Source organism: Alternaria infectoria (genome assembly GCF_024043175.1).
Source record: "Alternaria infectoria strain BMP 0036 chromosome Unknown scaffold_19, whole genome shotgun sequence".
NCBI classification, from domain to species: domain Eukaryota; kingdom Fungi; phylum Ascomycota; class Dothideomycetes; order Pleosporales; family Pleosporaceae; genus Alternaria; species Alternaria infectoria.
This window is the reverse complement of record NW_026250708.1, coordinates 146,283-161,449: the sequence shown is the minus strand read 5'-3', so window position 1 is coordinate 161,449 and position 15,167 is coordinate 146,283. Positions and strand designations below refer to the sequence as shown.

Genomic DNA, 15,167 nt, shown 5'->3' with positions numbered 1-15,167 from the left:
TGCGTTGTAGATAAGTAAGCGACAGTGTTGTTAGCATGAGTGTGAATATGTGCTAGATATTGATGTTGACGGAGACTGGCGGAGGAATCGGCTTTGCCAGGCTCGCATCGACTCGACATTCGACCCACGGTCGGAGAGCGTGGCATGACAGATCCTGCGCCACAGAGAATTATATTGACATTGTACAATATGAAATGGTTGATCGGACAGAGAGCAGTATTTTGGTGGCATTGAATATCGCATATGCTTGCTGATGTTTGCCAGATATTGAAACAGGTGGTTGTACAGTCGCTATTGAACGTGGTCATGATCGTCGTTTGGTTGGCGCTGGACTCCAGCCCTGGGGTTGCCACTCCTGACTCTGAGCCGCCTGCTTCCATGGCGAGTCCTTGGGCTCCTTCTTCATCCTCTTCCTAGGCGTGAAGGCAGGCGCGTCGTCTTCGGCAGGTGGTGCTGGCGGGTCGCGTGACATCTGCTGAGGCTCTGCGGATTGTTCGGGCTCTACTGGCGCTGGTCTCGCGAGTTCCTGATCGAGTGGCCGCGGTGGTTCTACTTCGTCCCTTATCTCTTGGTCGGCATTCATTTGCGTGACGCCGCTGTCTGGGTCTCGCGACTGCAACATTTGCACGGGCTGTTGCTTATCCGGCGCATCGAGCGCTGACGGCTTCTCGGCCCATCGTGCATCTGCCTGCGCTGCCAGCTGCTTCATCCGCTCCTGCCTCATCATGTCCTGGTGTTGTTCGGCGACGGTGGGGGGTTCGTAGCGCGTGTGTCTCAGCCATTGCATCCATGACGCTGCCACAGTCAGCCTCGGTCAAACACTGAATATGGAAGGCACGAACGCGATATTTGCACGTCGCCATAGTGAGTGCTGCGACTGTATTTTGCTATCCGTCGGTTGCGCAGGGCGTGCAGTGCGTCTTTGAATTCCCAAAAGGTGTTGCCCTGGAGATCAAAGCCTACGAAGTGTTATTACTTGGAAGCAAGGATACGCCAGAGACCTATGTTGAGGCCTGCACTCACCCACAAGCCACTTCTTTCGCCAGGGGAAGCGCTTCATCTTCCATTGGTACCATGCTTTGCGAATTGCACCCGGTGCGCCCGCCATGCTGAGTCTCGTTGGGCCGCGAACAAATTCCAGCGGGCGAATATCTGGAGGCGACTTTGACGCGCAGCCGGTGACGTTGGGGCGAGTGGCTGGTGCGTTCACGTTAGCACATGTGCAAGCATTCCCCCCACCACCAAGTTTCTCCACACAACAACACATGCCATCATTGCATACCCCGACGCCACAACAACACACGTAGCAGTCGAGGCCCTTACATAGAGACATATACATTACCATATCTCACTACTACACCTCGTGCACCCCTCCCATCACCGCCCACACGACCTTCGTGCCCAACCGCAACAAGCCTGATTTGCGCCCAAACCAACCACCATGGCGTCCGTAACGTCGCTGGACCAGGACATGCGAAGGCTGCGGATGGACCGATATACCCCCCAAGCAGCCAACGAAGTCCGCAGCTGGATAGAAGACACACTCGGAGAGCGCCTGCCTGCGGGAGATCTGCTGGATGCGCTCAAGGACGGGACCGTATTATGCAGGTACAGTGATATCCGTAGAGTTACCAGGTAGCCGGGCCAGTATGGCTAACTTTTCCAGACTCATCAACCTCGCCATACCCACGCCTGTCAGGTTCAAGAAGTCAAACATGCCCTTCATACAGATGGAGAACATCTCGCACTTCCTGCGAGCCTGTGAGCAGCCGCCGCTGAACATGCCCGCCCATGATCGCTTCCTCACCGTCGACCTCTACGAATCGAAGGATCCAGCTCAGGTGCTGCAGTGTCTCGGCGCTTTCAGCCGTGTCGCCAACGCGAAGAACCCGTCCAACTTTCCCAACGCCATCGGCCCAAAGCGCGGTGGAGCAGGCGCATTGAGCCCGACGGCAACTGGCGGCATGGCGAGTCCTGCACTGCCGTCTCCCGGCTTCCCACGCAGCAGAGGACCTAGCACCGCCAGCAACACTAGCGGCTCGAGCACATTCAACCCCCTTGCGCGACCTCCTGCCGAGCGGACAGCATCGACGCTCAGTGCCGCACGCACTGGAGGCTCAGACACATCATACACATCCAACGGTCTCCCCAAGTCACCTCCGGGCGGAGTCAGTAGCTGGAGCAAGAAGGTCGACGAGGGTAGCACGGCACCGGCATGGAACATCCATCAGTACGGATACATGGGCGGTGCGAGTCAAGGCAATCAGGGCATCTCATTTGGTGGCCGGCGGCAAATCACGAGCGCAGGCCCGCACGTGCCGAACCTGGCTGAGAAGGAGCGACTGCGACGCGAGAGGGCAGCCGAAGAAGAGCGACTACGTTTGCAAGCTGAGGAGGCCGAGAACATACGTCGCGTCGAACGCGAAGCCGAAGAAGAGCGCATACGCATAGAGGAGGAGCAGAAGTGGGAAGAGGAGACACGCAAACAGCAAGAAGCCAAGCAGGCGCGACTGGATCAACAGAAGCGCGAGTGGGAAGAGCAAGAGCGCCAATGGAAGCTGGAGGAGGAGCAACGCCAACGCGAAGAGCGCGAGGCACAGGATAGAATCGATGCCGAGACAAGACGAAAGCGCGCTGGAAGTGATGCCAGGTTGAAGGGGCAGTACCTGAGCGAATACCAGGCTGAAAAGGTCAGGTCACCGCGGAGTCGACGAGGAAGTAGCGAAGAGCCCAACGCCGAGCGCGACCGCATACGCGAGCTAGAGCGCCAGCTTGAAGAGGCTAAGGAACGCGAGCGCCAGTACCAGGCAGAGCGTGAAGGACGCCTATCAGATAAGAAGGTGCGATCGCGGTCCAAGAGTCGTACGCGCGAGCGATCCAAGAGTCGAGCCCGACCAGCGCCTCCACCCCGCGCTCCCTCGCCACAAGACAGCAACGTCTCATGGGCGCAAGCAGACGATCGCGAGTACCTCCGCAAGCAATGGGACCAGACACAGAGACAGCCAGCACGACCCCTCCCCGAACCCGCAGCGCCATCTCTCCCTACGCGTCCACTACCCGAGCCTACCACGCGACCTCTCCCCGACCCAGCTGCGTACACAAAGCAGAGCCGAACCGACCGCTACCTCGCATCCAACCCTGCGCCAGCTCCACCCAAACCCCAAACCTACATTCCACCCGAGCTCACATCCACCTCGGAACAACGCGGCGAAGACGCCCGCCGAGCCGCCGCTCAAACAAAGACAAAAGCCGCCGGCTGGGCCAGCAAGTCCCTCCTCGAGCGCGAAATGGAGCGTGAGCGCGAGCGCCAGAAGGAGTGGGAAGAGTCGCAGCGCGCGCTGCAAGAAGCTGCTAAGGATCCTAATGCCGGCACGGGTGGAGGCCAGAGCTGGGATGTCAATCAGTATGGATATATGGGTGGGGATAATCAGAATAAGTTGGGGGGAATTGGCGCGGGGAAGAGGCAGATTATTGGGCCTAGGCCTTTTGGACCTAGGTAGATGGGGATGGTAAGAGAGGGGGATTTCATATGTTTAGGCTTGATAGGTGTTGCATGTCAGCGCTGCGTGCGGCGAGATATGTACGTTTCTAATACATTAATTTTAGACTTCCTGTATATTCTTCGCGCGGATGAGCCCGTCTATTTACCCAGTCTTGCTAACAACGAAAGCTACGAACAGACCACAGGCTGTCACCATATACGCGCTCACGCCGAAGGCACCCTGGATATCGTGCTCCAACACTGACCAGCAAACTCCGAAAAGCAGGCTTCCTAAGATGAAGACCACAAAGCTGATTGTAATGATGAGGTCGAAATCCCAGCCTTCTTGGAAGTAAAAGCCCCACCCCTCGTTCGGCTGATCGAAGCCTCCGCTAAGTTCTCCCATGAGGCGTTTTGGGACGAGATTATAGATCCACGTTTGAGTCGGATCAATCATGTCTGGCTTCTTCAACATGCGGAGTAGAGTTGCTGGCCCTACTGGCGGCCAGTGTCCCGGAGGGTCCGGTAGTTTACAGCGGTACTCTGGGTTGATGGATGGTTCGAGTTTAGTACTAGGAGGAAGACATTCGCAAAGGTAAGGTGTCTGTAACTGGAACGACGATGAATTGGGTACTGGCGATCGACCGCGCGACGGTTCTGTGATGCCACAGTGTGGGTGCGGTCGAAGTTCTACGATACCTCCGACGCAGAGCCACAACTGGGACGTTGTCAAACTTCTTTCTTTCCCCTCAGTGTTGGCGAAACTCTCAATAAACGTACCTTGGTCAAAGAGACTCCCTGAACAGATCTGCATGAAAAAGCACGTCGGAGTCGGTTTCGATGTAGAGATATCTGCAGCTTCAGGAACTGAAAGAGTGCTTGATCGGTTCCGATACTTCCAAGTTCCTTCTGGAGGAGTACCGTGTGTTCTCTACCGCGGTGAATACAGGACATCAGGTGTAGGGTGACTGGAGGATGCTGCGGACTACCAGTGTGGATAACAGCAGGTATGGTACCAGAGTTGTACTGGAGTATTAGACTGGGAGGTCTTTTGTTGTGCCACGAAAATGCTGCGGAAAATATGCTACTGATGTTGCGTACCCATCCTGAGGCTCGATTAGTATATTGCTGGACTGCGAATCCGGGGCGGTTAGATATAGCCGTAATTTTCACGTCTAGCAAGGAACGTCGCATCTCCTGTACTAGCTCCGCGATTCCATCTTTCCGAATTTCGATAAAGTCGTCGAAGAAGCGATTGCCGGAGCTCTATGATGAAGGTCAGTGTGGCTTCATCTTACGGACATCATTAGTAAGAACTTACAGACTGACTTCTTATTCGAGTCCAGCCTGCTGTCAGTGGAGGCTCCAGCCACCCCGTGGCAATGAAGACATTGTCTGTCAACAAGAAGACAAGATCTAGTACGAGAAACATCGCGGCTTTCAATCCAAGTAGTTGGTCAAAGCCTAAGAGCAGACTATGCGCCAACTCCTCTGTATCTGTCTGCCAAGAATGCCATGTATTCCCAATGTTGCTTTCGGGAACATGTAGTATGTTTGGCTTATCAGCAGACGGTGTGTTCTGCGGCGTAGTCGAATACTTCAGGCAGAAAGCGTGTATATCCTCTTGTAGTGTTGCATAAGCTTCACTCTCTGTCAAGAAGATACGCAACGCCCTTAGATCTCCCATGTTTGCGTCATCGACTGTTCGTTCCGTTGTCTCTTCTTCGGAGCTATCGTCAAGCTCCTTGCTTGCCTGTCCGTAGTGAATTCCAGAAGCATGTGACGAGTGGCTCATATCTTCTCCACTCGCGACACATCGCGCAGCGTGACGTGCCTTTGCGTTGACAAGACGACAAGCTAGAAATTCAAGGTGGTCGTTCGCTTCTTCTTTGAGATGTTCCGCAAATGACTTCAAGGCTCCGCGGATATGTCTTCGCAGTCGGTTGGGTCCGATCCTGATATCGTTACGAGCAGACTCGTACAGTGGCGCGAGTAGCTCATCGTCCCGTACGATAGAGACGAAGACTCGTGTTGCAGTTTGTATCTCTTCGATCGAGAACCCGCTTTCTTTGGAAAACGCCGTTATTGAAGTTGCCAAGGTATCTGTTGAGAAAACAGAACCTAGAGTTGTCGATGTTGTTGACATGTTATCTTCATCGTCCACAGTGGAGGTCCCTAAGTACATGCCCTGGCTATGCAGTACTGGAGCTGAATCCGACACCCGACCCAGTGCCACATCGCGATCGTCTTCGTTATGTTCTGCTGATCCTTCTTTGAGATTTGATTCGTAACCGACCTTGTCAGCATTGGCCTCAGAGGTGAAATCTTCACTCCCTCCAGCGTAGGTGGTAGGTCGTTTATAATGACGGTCATCAAATTCTTCGTCCCTGCAGAAGCCACACTTCTTATGGCTACATGTGACACATACACTATGCCAAGAAGCAATGGGACCGTCGTTGCAGTCTGAACAGAACCACACGAAAGCTCCCATAGTGGATTCGGGTATCCGAGGAGGCTGTTATGGGAGGGATCGTGATGCGCACCGATCTTAACGTTGGGTTTGAAAAACCTGCAAACGATCCAAGTAAGAATTCGCATCTTGGCTGCGCATCAGGCTGAAGGCTGAATAGCTGGAAATGGCCAAGCAACTGCTGCATGGGAGACTCAGCCTTGTGGCTGCTCATAGTGCGTTGAGTCTTTGGCGAGCGACAACAAGTAGGCCGCCGTAGTATGGTGCATGTATCAAAGAGATCCTTACGATACCCGGGTATTGGAAACCACCAGGATATCATTCCGTAAGGGTTGTAGCGATAGGAGTTGCTGTGTGCTGCAAGTGCGAAAGGTGGTCGACGGTAGGTCCAGCATTCTGCATCGAGTAACGCGCTAACTGCATTCGTTCTACCTCGGCTCAATCATCACAAGCTCCAACCGACTCGCCCGCCCAGTTCGTCGGAGCCGACGACATCTCACTCCTCATCTTACGGACGTAGCGGCACTTTGCTTGACATTGATATTCGACTTCCCGAGCAAGAGCTCTCTACCAACTTCATATAACGGAAGAGAAAGAGCAAGGAAACACAACCTCGGGATAGGCATCAGGCGAGACCACGCGATCACGAAGCAACAATGGCGGAAGCATACCAGAAAGAGTTCTTCAATGTCTCGTTCCCAGCGGAATATGTTGCGCATGTTGAAATCAACCGGCCGGAGAAGCTGAACGCTTTCAAAGAGGTGTAAGTACACACATCTCTGTATTCCCGAAGGTCCGGGCATAGGTAGGGCGTCAGCCCTGGAGGGTATACGCGTATCACGTGTCGTAATGAAAGAGAAGGACACACATTGGTATTGCGATACTGTGCCAAAGGTTTTACCTTGAGCATGTTGTACCATCGATACTCAGTTCATCCTCGGCGTCCACGCCATATCACACGCAAAATCCCGAACTAATCCCTACCAGCATGTGGCTAAACCTCTCCACCATCTTCCGCCAACTCTCCCACGATCCCTCCGTCCGCGCCGTCCTCCTAACCGGCGCCGGCGATCGCGCCTTCACCGCCGGCCTAGACGTGCAAGCCGCCTCAGAGAACGGCGCCCTATCCACGCAAGCCGACATCTCAGATGGCGCCCGCAAAGCCAACGCCCTGCGCAGGCACATCCTAGAATTCCAGTCCTGCATCACCGACATTGAGAAATGCGAGAAACCCGTTATCTGCGTACTGCACGGCGTGTCGTTCGGTCTAGCGCTGGATATGAGTCTAGCGTGTGATATCCGTGTGAGTACGACGACGACGAGGTTTAGTGTGAAGGAGGTGGATATAGGACTTGCGGCTGATATTGGCACTTTATCGCGTCTGCCTCACTCTGTGGGCAATCTATCCTGGGTCAAGGATATCGCGTTGTCGGCGAGGATCTTTGGGTCAGATGAGGCGTTGCAGCATGGGCTTGTGTCGAAGGTGTACAAGGATAAGCAGGAGGCGGTTGCGGAGGCGACCAAGTTGGCGACGTTGATTGCGTCAAAGTCGCCCGTGGCGGTGCTGGGGACGAAGGAAATTATCAACTACTCCAGGGATAGGCCGATTAGTGAGGGCTTGAACTACACGGCTGTGTGGAATGCGGCTATGTTGCAGACGGCGGATGTCAAGGATGCGATGATGAGTGGGTTGAAGAAGACGAGCCCTAAGTTCAGCAAGCTGTAGAAAGGCAATCGCATGTGTTTTGGAAAGAACCTGGGATGCGATTATCATATGAAAGACTTTTATCCCATACCACATCCGAGCGGCGAGACACACTTCGTTCATCGCGGAGTACGTCTCAGTGAGCAACCTTAACATTCCATAGCCCACACACGAAAACATAAACCACCACGCATGGCAAGCAACCACTTTTGGACTTGAGAATTTTCATTGACTCTAAGCGCCTGGACGTGGTAATGCCGGAAGAGTCCCAAACCCATCCCGCATGAGCATCAATCATAACCCATGGCATGCTACAGAAGATGTGGAATCGTGATTTTCCCGTTACGCCCCGTTGCACTACCCAACATGCACTACCTTATCCCCTCGCCATGACACCCCAGCAGCGGATACGGTTGTCGGTGTATCCGGCGAACAGGGTCTGGCCGTCGGCGCTCCAGGCCAAGGAGACACACTCGGGCTCCCGGCTCTTCTTGCCAACCTCCATGTACTCAGGCTTGAGCTCGTCAACCTTGGACTTCTTCTCCAGGTCGAAGATGATGATGCTGGAGGCGGTGGCAGCGCACAGCCAGTAGCGGTTGGGGGAGAAGACAAGGGCGTGGATCTCGTCACCGGCGGAGAGAGAGTAGAGGTGCTTGGACTCGTTCAGGTCCCACAGCATGGTGGTTCCGTCCTTACCACCGGAGGCGCAGAGGGAGCCATCGGGCGAGATGGTGACGGTGTTGATGTAACCGGTGTGACCGATGTGGTCGGTCTGGATGCGGCAGGAAGCGAGTTCCCAGACCTGGATATTGTCAGCTTCCCGAATTTGAAGTGGCTTGAAGCAGATCGAGTGAGTAGCGTAAATCAGTACTAGGTGATAATTGTCTCATAGCCGAAGCTCTGAAGTAGCAAATACATAGATATTCATCATATAAACAAGGAAACGGAGGAATTGGTGTAAACGCGGATGTACGCACCTTGACGAGCTTGTCCCAACCAGCAGAGACGATGACGGGGTTCTGGGGGTTGGGGGAGAAGCGGACGCACGATACCCACTCGGTGTGGCCCTTGTCGGTGATGGTGTACTTGCAGTCACCGAGGGTGTTCCAGAGCTTGATGGTTCGGTCGCGCGATCCGGAGACGATCTGGCGGTTGTCGGCGGAGAAGGAGACGGAGAGAACGTCGTTGGTGTGGCCGACGAAGCGGCGGGTGGTGACACCGGTGGAGAGCTCCCAGAGGCGGAGGGTCTTGTCCCACGATGAGGAAAGAGCGTAGGCGCCGTCAGAGGAGATGACCTGTGCAGCAATTGTCAGCTCAGCCGTCGTCGCTTCCTAGCTAGCCAATTGCCCAATTTTGTGGTGAACGTACACAGTCGGAGACAATGTGGGAGTGACCGTGCAGACTCCTCTTGGGGTAGCCGTAGGAGGTCTCGTCGCGGGTCAGGTTCCAGATGATCAGAGTCTTGTCGCGCGATCCGGACAGGAGCATGTTGGGGCTAATCGCGTGTCAGTATTGCGCATTCGTGCATTTTCCCTCTTCCCGCGTATACGCACTTCTCCAGGGAGGTCGCCAGGGAGGTGACCCAGCCGGAGTGGCCCTCGAGGGTGCCACGGAGTACGAGTTGCTCGGCCATGATTGCGATGAGTGGCTTCTGCTTGGGATGGACGTAGGCGCACTCGGGTGTTAATAGTTGTTCGTCGAAGAGCACTGCGCACAAAGGCTGGAGGCTTCAAAATTCCAAGGTTGATAGGCGAACCACTAGCGCTGTTTGGGATTAGCGTGGACCATCAGCACTGATGCCCTTACTCGACATTCGACCTCACTTGGACGTGACACTGTCAAGCCACTAAAAAAGTACCTGTAGTGAGTGCAGCCCTGATGAGTAGTAGCTCAGCCTACGACGCCAGTCCACGCGATATCTCATTCTCAGCAACTCACTCCAAAGTCAAGTATGAGGGGTAGTCAATATACGTGCCCGAATCTCACCTCTGCAACACGTTCATGCTATCGCCTGCATTATTTAGATACTCGCGTCGACTTGTTCTTGAAAAGATTACACCAGCGCATAGTTTAGGCTGGGCAACGCATCTCTACTCGTTCCTTCCTTGACTTGACTTCCATCCAAAGCCGACTAACTCCGGTCTTCCAAGTCTTATCTCCGCGCTACTTCCCCACCATAGAAACATATACACAAGCATAGAAAAGCATACCTCGCATGTGATAGATGATGACCTGATCTTGTTCTTGATCTAATGCGATAACTCATACTCACGCAAATATAAGAAGAAGGCTCTACCTGACGTACAATCCTCCACTTGCTTCCATTAAGATAACATCCATCCCATAATACCCACCAACCACACCATCGAACATTCCTCCAAAATGACAGCCCCTCCAACCCGGATCCTCCTCCTCGGCGCCGGCGAACTAGGCACAGCCTTCCTCCCTCACCTCTCCGCCCTCCCCAACACTCACATCACCATCGGCATCCGCTCCCCATCCAAATACACTCACCTCCAATCCCCCAACATCTCCCTCACACCTATCGACCTCTCTTCACCCTCTCCTGACCTCGCACAAATATTCTCCGCATACAACATCCTCATCTCCGCCACAGGCTTCGGCGCCGACCCCTGCAGCGTCCTCAAACTCGCCGAGGAAGCCCTGTCGGCCGGCAAGATCAGAAAAGAGCAGGGGAAAGGGAAATTATGGTTCTTTCCCTGGCAGTGGGGGGTTGATTACGACGTCATTGGTGATGGGGAAGGTATGATGCCGTTGTTCGGTGCGCAGCGCGATGTGAGGAATTTGTTGCGGCGGAAGGCTGAGGAGAGTAATGTCAAGTGGACGGTCGTTAGTACTGGGATTTTCATGTCGTTCCTTTTCGAGCAGTTCTGGGGTATCGTGGATCGGAGTAAAGAGGAGGAAGGGAAAGTGGTGGTAAGGTGTCTGAGGGACTGGGATCACAAAGTTACTGTTACGGATGTGAATGATATTGGACGGGTGTTGGCGAGGATTATAGCGGGGGATGTGGAAGCCAGGGACCGTGTATTGTATATTGCGGGTGATACGATTAGTTACAGGCAGCTGGCTGAGATTGTCAAGCGGGTGAGCGGGAAGCAGGTTGGGCAGGAGGCGTGGAGTATTGAGCATTTGAAGAAGGAGCTTGACTTGGCGCCAGAAGATGGTATCAATAAGTACAGACTGGTATTTGCCAGGGATGGCGTGTGGTGGGAAATGGACAGGACGGTGAATAAGGCGCTGAGCATGGACATGATGGATGTTGAAACGTTTGCTAGAAGTCTGTTCAGTAGATAGAAGGTTGTCGGTAACCGAAAGTAACGAGCGTGTTGTGAGTTTCGATATAGATTTCGTAAACCGCATTACGTATAATTACTGATGAACTCTTTGACAAGTAATACTACATGAGCGTGAGCCGAAAGCATCGCGACAGCCTGGGGATGGGACGTACTTGTTCCCATGTGCCTTCACAGCCGTCTTGCTCTCGCTTCCCCTAGCGTATGGTCTCAGCCTGCGCTATACCCTCTTAATCCGTGTCGGGACTATAGCATTTGCGCCGGTAGCTGCTCCACCTCCTTCTCGTCCACCACCCCTCATGGAAACTCCGGGTATATCTTCATCGTTCTGCCTCTTTCTCTTCATTCCCGCCTCAAGGGCCTCAGCTGCGTAGTTGTCGTGACCAAAGGCAGGTATCATTCCTCCATGTGCACCAGATCGCTCCTAACGTCCCGGTGGTCCAGGAGGGTATCTGCCAGGAGGTCCGCCAGGTGGCATTCCCATACCGCCTGGGGGTGGATAAGGCATTCCTCCAGGGGGTGAGCCTGCCTGTCCTGGTGGTGGGAATGGGAAGGGCGGCATTCCTTGGGGTGGGCCGCCTCCCATGTGGGGTGGTGGGAAGGGCGGCATACCGCCAGGGCCCGGGGGCATACCGTTTGGCGGAGGGAAGGGTGGCATTCCGTTGGGTGGCATTGGAGCTGTCGCGTTGTCAGTATGGGATCATGTATAGTATTTATGCGGCAACTTACGACCTCCACGGCCCATGAAATTTGGAGGCATTCCACCCATGGGTGGCATTCCTGGCGGCGGGAATCCAGGCATACCCATCGGAGGCATTCCCATTGGGGGCATCCCGCCCATAGGTCCTCCAGGGAAGCCACCAGCCAGGTTCTGTTGGAACAGCGGGTTGGCTTGTCCTTCTGTGTTGTATGCGTCGGTAATACTATTGATGACTTGCTGTGTCTGGTCGCTCGATATCTGCTCGTAGTAGGCCTGGACGTTGCGGAGGTGGTTGCGGCCGTTGTTGTGCGCCTTCCGCACGCTCATACTGTCGTGGGTGAGGTAGACATCGCAGTAGTCGCAGAAGAACTTCGGCATCGTGTATTAAGTGTTCGTCTGGGCGCAGAGAAGGGATATTGGGATTGATGGAGTTGGTAACGAAGTTGCGCGTGGAGTCCGGAGCGCGTCGCAAGAGCTAGAACTGGAAGAATCCCGTCGGCGATGGTTGCGCCGATGGTCTTGGCAAGCCTCATCGCCCTTTCACGTGTTCCGTCCTGAGTCCGCACCTTCCACATCACGCATCACTACCCACGCCATCTCGGATCGATGCAAACTAATCGCAATTCGAATTGGGCTCTTTACATAAACCCAACGCTCATGTGAGAGATCGCCCTCCACCCATATAGGCTACAAACATCGTCCTTTTGAATCCATCCACGGCTCCCTAAGGGACGCGTGCAACATGCTCTCGTCGATCCTTCCATCACCGTCCTTTATTTAGGATCATGAGCCGAAACCTCAATCTCCACCCTCATAGCATCCTCGCCTAGTTTGACAACGCCAACACACGTCCAGATAGGCTGATGATCCGGCATCCACTTCTTGAAATTCCGCACCATAGCCCCCAGGGCCTCGTTGTCCATAGGAATGTGGTAAGAGTTTACGCGGAACACTTGCGACCAACCCTTCCCACCAGCGGTCTTCAGAGCGAGTTCCACGTTCTGGAAAGCTTGGTCAATCTGTGCGTCGATGTCTGCGGGTATGAGTCTGGTCATGGGATCCCATCCACCTACAGGCGCAGTCATCAGTTTGTGGAGCTCAAGGAAGTCATGGGTATAAACTACCTTGGCCTGCACATTCAATGCGGTCGCCGATACGAACAGACTGGCTGTATCTGGTGTTTTCTCTGGCCGACTCGCCCTTTCCGGGGTAGGCGTAATACTGGAGATGCGACATGTTCTTGCGGCTACGGGTGTGTAGATTCAATATCTGGAGATTCCGTACGTATCGTAACATTGCGGTACCGCAGCATTTATAGGTACCAACATTGGCATATGACGCATATACTAATCCTATACAGTCCTGCTGACCAAGCTCGCAGGGAGCTATCGTTAGCTGCTTGGGTGGTCCCACGGCTCCTTCTCCGCTGCTCCGCTATATCACCGTTGTACTGCGCCATCGACAACACCACTCCGCCACGCATGATACGGACGATTTACAATATGAGGACTTGGCTTGACATACGTTGTTCCATCTAATTGGGTCGATAAATTGCGCAACGATGGAGCCCTGGGCTGCTGGCACGACAACTAGATAGACGTCTTTCACGACAACTCGACTTGCCCCATGGACTAGGAGGTGGCACCAACTACATCAACAACTTTCCCGACATATGGTGTCATATGCACGATGCATCGCGCATCTCACATGGTAACTAAATGTTGTCGTAAGCCTTTCCACACACCCGCTGCGAGCTGTCAGTACTGCACGTTGAAGAAGACAGGAAATGACATACTAGACGTCGCTCCGAGAAGTCTCTGCGAAGCTCCAACCACACGTCTCGGTCTGTACAATCCGACTCGCCTTCTGATAACGATCTGCATGACGGTTGTTGTCTTGCGACCTGATCCTCTGTCGCGTTCAACCACGGTTTTGGCAGCGGCCAGTCTGAAAAGTGGACGAACTTGGCTTCTTTCACCGCATCCCTTGCGTTCCATATTTCCGTCGGCGAACCGAGGTAGGCCTCATGCTGATCAATCTGGTGGCGAAATTCACCGGTCAAAAGATCGTATCTACGATGCGGTATCACTAGAGTTGAGGCACCGAACACCTTGTTCAAGATGTCCATATCGTAGTCGTGGCCCTCGTGGTGTTCCATTGCGCTTTGCACCCGCTGCCAGCTATCCTCCGATGGCTCGATGACTATGAGTTGGGACGATAGGAAGAATTGTTCAAGCCAGTATGCGCGAGGCATGGCAACCGGAGCCGTGGGAAGGAGGAAAAGCTCGTCCATATGCTACTGATCGTCAACACCGGTCATTGCAGCAAGCGACAGTTTCGCTCGTCGACGGGGATAGGCACGTACATTCAAGAGCGTCGCGTCCGAGTCTAAGGATATGACGCGCTTGTATTGTGTCTGATTCCACGCTAACAGTTTCGTGTAGCTGTCTTGCCATGTCGCATCCTTCTCATTGACATACGTCCTTACTTGGATAGGGCTCAGCTTTGCGTGATACTGGTCCCGAGCTTGAGCAAGTAGCTTGCCTTCATAGTCGGTTGGAGGTGCGTCAGCATCGAGCACGCCTTTGGGCACCTTCCACTTCTGTGGATACAGCATAAGAAGGTCGGCTCTCGTCCCTTGTCGTCTGAGCGCCTCAAAGATCATGAGAGAGTTGCAGAGGTAGTTCGAGTTTGTTACATACTGTACGTATGCGAAGTCTGACCAGACGATGCTCTCGTCTGTGATTGGCATCGAGCACTGCAATGACTCTGTTATGGAAGGAGGGTTGTGTTTGGTGAATTGTCGGAATTGGGTTGGAAGTCGAGCAACATGCTCATCGTACCTTACTAAGACACCCGCGAGCAGGAGAAGGCCTCCTGCCATGAAAACAAGACGCAGCTTACGTGCCGAAAGCGCATAATGGAGACGCACGGAAAGTGGTATATGCGCCCCTCGACCATGGCATGAAAAGGAGGGCAGAGCGGAAGAGTTTGAAGACATGCCTAACGTACAGACGATCCTTGAGCGTTGCGAAGTAAACACAAGAACTGAGAGTGCGTGGCATGGAGCGTCGCTGGATGCTTGCAAATGTAAGTCGTGGCCACTTCTCACTCCCTCGAGAAGACACTGCGGACGAGATTACCTGCAGCAAGGCACACTCCAAGACGAAGGCTGACTACATGCTTTCGGGGAATGACCGCATGACGACAACAAGAAGGTTACATTGTCGGCGGAGTACGTCTTGTGCGAGGCACAATGCTAATGTTATAGCACTTCAGGACCGATGTATGCACCGAGAACAGCGTCATTGACCAATCGTGCAAACCTCGGGCCCCGCCTGTGACTTCATTCGAAACGCCATGTAGGTCGTTATCCGTTCCAACCTACATGGATCGGAACACTCGTGTCACCCACGGGTGGGGTAACCTCTACATACCGGGCCGCTCTCACTATGTATAGCAGGCTAGTTTGATCGTAAAGCGTCTTGTCAAAGTTA

General features: G+C 53.9%; 8 protein-coding genes across 8 annotated transcripts; 3 read left to right on the top strand and 5 right to left on the bottom strand.

The window, feature by feature from the left end:
* Nucleotides 1-304: 304 nt before the first annotated feature.
* J4E92_008809 (uncharacterized protein) lies at nucleotides 305-1,108 on the bottom strand (the record flags this gene model as incomplete). The annotated part of the gene is made up of 3 exons (XM_051500160.1): nucleotides 305-795; nucleotides 843-959; nucleotides 1,024-1,108. 3 exons carry the CDS (start codon nucleotides 1,106-1,108, stop codon nucleotides 305-307), a joined length of 693 nt encoding a protein of 230 aa, XP_051349548.1.
* Nucleotides 1,109-1,441: 333 nt separating this feature from the next.
* J4E92_008808 (uncharacterized protein) lies at nucleotides 1,442-3,500 on the top strand (the record flags this gene model as incomplete). Its single annotated transcript, XM_051500159.1, has 2 exons — nucleotides 1,442-1,608; nucleotides 1,667-3,500. The coding sequence occupies 2 exons, from the start codon at nucleotides 1,442-1,444 to the stop codon at nucleotides 3,498-3,500; spliced, it is 2,001 nt and encodes a 666-aa protein (XP_051349547.1).
* Nucleotides 3,501-6,607: 3,107 nt separating this feature from the next.
* On the top strand, nucleotides 6,608-7,677 carry J4E92_008807 (putative secondary metabolism biosynthetic enzyme; the record flags this gene model as incomplete). The annotated part of the gene is made up of 2 exons (XM_051500158.1): nucleotides 6,608-6,714; nucleotides 6,939-7,677. 2 exons carry the CDS (start codon nucleotides 6,608-6,610, stop codon nucleotides 7,675-7,677), a joined length of 846 nt encoding a protein of 281 aa, XP_051349546.1.
* Nucleotides 7,678-8,032: 355 nt separating this feature from the next.
* CPC2 (cross-pathway control WD-repeat protein cpc2) lies at nucleotides 8,033-9,289 on the bottom strand (the record flags this gene model as incomplete). Its single annotated transcript, XM_051500157.1, has 4 exons — nucleotides 8,033-8,458; nucleotides 8,634-8,951; nucleotides 9,025-9,151; nucleotides 9,210-9,289. 4 exons carry the CDS (start codon nucleotides 9,287-9,289, stop codon nucleotides 8,033-8,035), a joined length of 951 nt encoding a protein of 316 aa, XP_051349545.1.
* Nucleotides 9,290-10,038: 749 nt separating this feature from the next.
* J4E92_008805 (uncharacterized protein) lies at nucleotides 10,039-10,971 on the top strand (the record flags this gene model as incomplete). Its single annotated transcript, XM_051500156.1, has 1 exon — nucleotides 10,039-10,971. The coding sequence occupies one exon, from the start codon at nucleotides 10,039-10,041 to the stop codon at nucleotides 10,969-10,971; it is 933 nt and encodes a 310-aa protein (XP_051349544.1).
* A 423-nt stretch (nucleotides 10,972-11,394) lies between these two features.
* On the bottom strand, nucleotides 11,395-12,048 carry J4E92_008804 (uncharacterized protein; the record flags this gene model as incomplete). The annotated part of the gene is made up of 2 exons (XM_051500155.1): nucleotides 11,395-11,648; nucleotides 11,700-12,048. 2 exons carry the CDS (start codon nucleotides 12,046-12,048, stop codon nucleotides 11,395-11,397), a joined length of 603 nt encoding a protein of 200 aa, XP_051349543.1.
* A 395-nt stretch (nucleotides 12,049-12,443) lies between these two features.
* Nucleotides 12,444-12,906, bottom strand: J4E92_008803 (uncharacterized protein; the record flags this gene model as incomplete). Its single annotated transcript, XM_051500154.1, has 2 exons — nucleotides 12,444-12,739; nucleotides 12,795-12,906. 2 exons carry the CDS (start codon nucleotides 12,904-12,906, stop codon nucleotides 12,444-12,446), a joined length of 408 nt encoding a protein of 135 aa, XP_051349542.1.
* A 478-nt stretch (nucleotides 12,907-13,384) lies between these two features.
* Nucleotides 13,385-14,422, bottom strand: J4E92_008802 (uncharacterized protein; the record flags this gene model as incomplete). Its single annotated transcript, XM_051500153.1, has 3 exons — nucleotides 13,385-13,417; nucleotides 13,466-13,954; nucleotides 14,036-14,422. The coding sequence occupies 3 exons, from the start codon at nucleotides 14,420-14,422 to the stop codon at nucleotides 13,385-13,387; spliced, it is 909 nt and encodes a 302-aa protein (XP_051349541.1).
* Nucleotides 14,423-15,167: the final 745 nt, after the last annotated feature.